The sequence below is a fragment of the Myotis davidii genome, unplaced genomic scaffold, assembly GCF_000327345.1.
Source record: "Myotis davidii unplaced genomic scaffold, ASM32734v1 scaffold685, whole genome shotgun sequence".
Classification (NCBI taxonomy): domain Eukaryota; kingdom Metazoa; phylum Chordata; class Mammalia; order Chiroptera; family Vespertilionidae; genus Myotis; species Myotis davidii.
The window spans coordinates 1228431-1229734 of NW_006295823.1; the positions used below are offsets into that span (position 1 = coordinate 1228431).

General features: G+C 67.1%; 1 protein-coding gene across 1 annotated transcript in view; it reads right to left on the minus strand.

Annotated features, from left to right (window-relative positions):
* KIF21B (kinesin family member 21B) overlaps nucleotides 1–1304 on the minus strand; it is a 74244-nt gene that overhangs the window by 360 nt on the left and 72580 nt on the right. The window contains 3 exon segments of the mRNA XM_015568449.1: nucleotides 58–222; nucleotides 514–694; nucleotides 1146–1282. Coding sequence (XP_015423935.1) covers nucleotides 58–222; nucleotides 514–694; nucleotides 1146–1282 — 483 coding nt within the window.

Below are 1304 nucleotides of genomic sequence, written 5' to 3' on the forward strand. Positions count from 1 at the left end.
CCCCCCCCCCCCGTGCCCAGCCTGCCCCCCCCCATCTCCCCAGGCCCCTCCCCGGACCTGCTGAGCTCCCAGATGCGGACGGCGTTGCCCGAGGCGGCGTACAGCATGGTGCCCGAGGGGCTGAGCGCGATCTGGTTGATCTGGTGCTCGCCCTGCGCGCTGGTGAGGGCGCGTGTGGAGGTGGCTGCGCAGGCGTCCCCCGAGATCACCTGACCCGAGGACCTGCCCGGGAGGGCGGGAGGGAAGGGAGGCGAGGTCAGAGATGAAACCGGTCCATCCGCACCGGCCAGCAGACCCATCTCACCTCCCTCCGAGCAGGCCCGTAAGCCACTGCCTCCAGGAAGCCTTCCCTGATTGACGGATGGGAGCCGCCGCTTCCCCCGAGACCCACGCAGAACTCAGCTCCACTCCACCTCGGTGGACGAAAGGCCCTCAGACCAGGCTGTCCTGAGTAGGGCCCCCGGGCGGCCAGCACCCCCCGTCTCCCCACCCCCCCCAGGGAGGAGCACCTACGTGAGGGTGCGGATGCACTTGGCCGAGTCCCGGATGTCCCACACCTTGATGTAGGAGGTGGACACGGAGAAGACCAGCCCCGAGTGGCTGCAGTACTTGATGGAGACCACGTTGTTGGGGTGGCCCTTCAGGGCGGCGATCTCCTGCCCCGTGACCAGGCCCCACATCTTGCAGCTGCGGTCTGCGGGGGGGGGCTCTCCTGCTTCTCATGCCCCAGAGCAGCCTGGAGGCGCCTGAAGGGGCAGGGTTACACATTGATGAAGGAAACCTCGGAGAGCCAAGGGCCTGCCGCCTGCGCCTGCCTGCGGGGAAGGGAGGGTGGGTCAGAACGGGCCCAGACAAGGGAACCAGGGGGAAGGACACTTTGCAAAAGCTGTGCCCTGGCCCGGCCGGCGTGGCTCAGTGGCTGAGTGTTTTTTTATGGATTTCAGAGAGGAAGGGAGAGGGAGAGAGAGAGAAACCTTAATGATGAGAGAGAATCATGGATCGGCTGCCTCCTGCCTGCATACCCCCTACTGGGGATCGAGCCTGCAACCCGGGCCAGTGCCCTCGACTGGAATCGAACCCGGGACCCTGTGGCCCACAGGCCGGCGCTCTACCCACTGAACCACACCGGCCGGGGCGACACCCACCTTTGGATCCGGTGAAGAGCAGCTCGTCCGTGGCGTCCAGGCAGAGGATGGGCTTGGTGTGGCCCTCGGCCATGGAGACGCACTGCAGCGGGGCCGTCCGCCCGCCCTTCGCCGCTCCGACCGGCGTGATGATCCCCCTTCGGACAGAGGGAGAGAGGA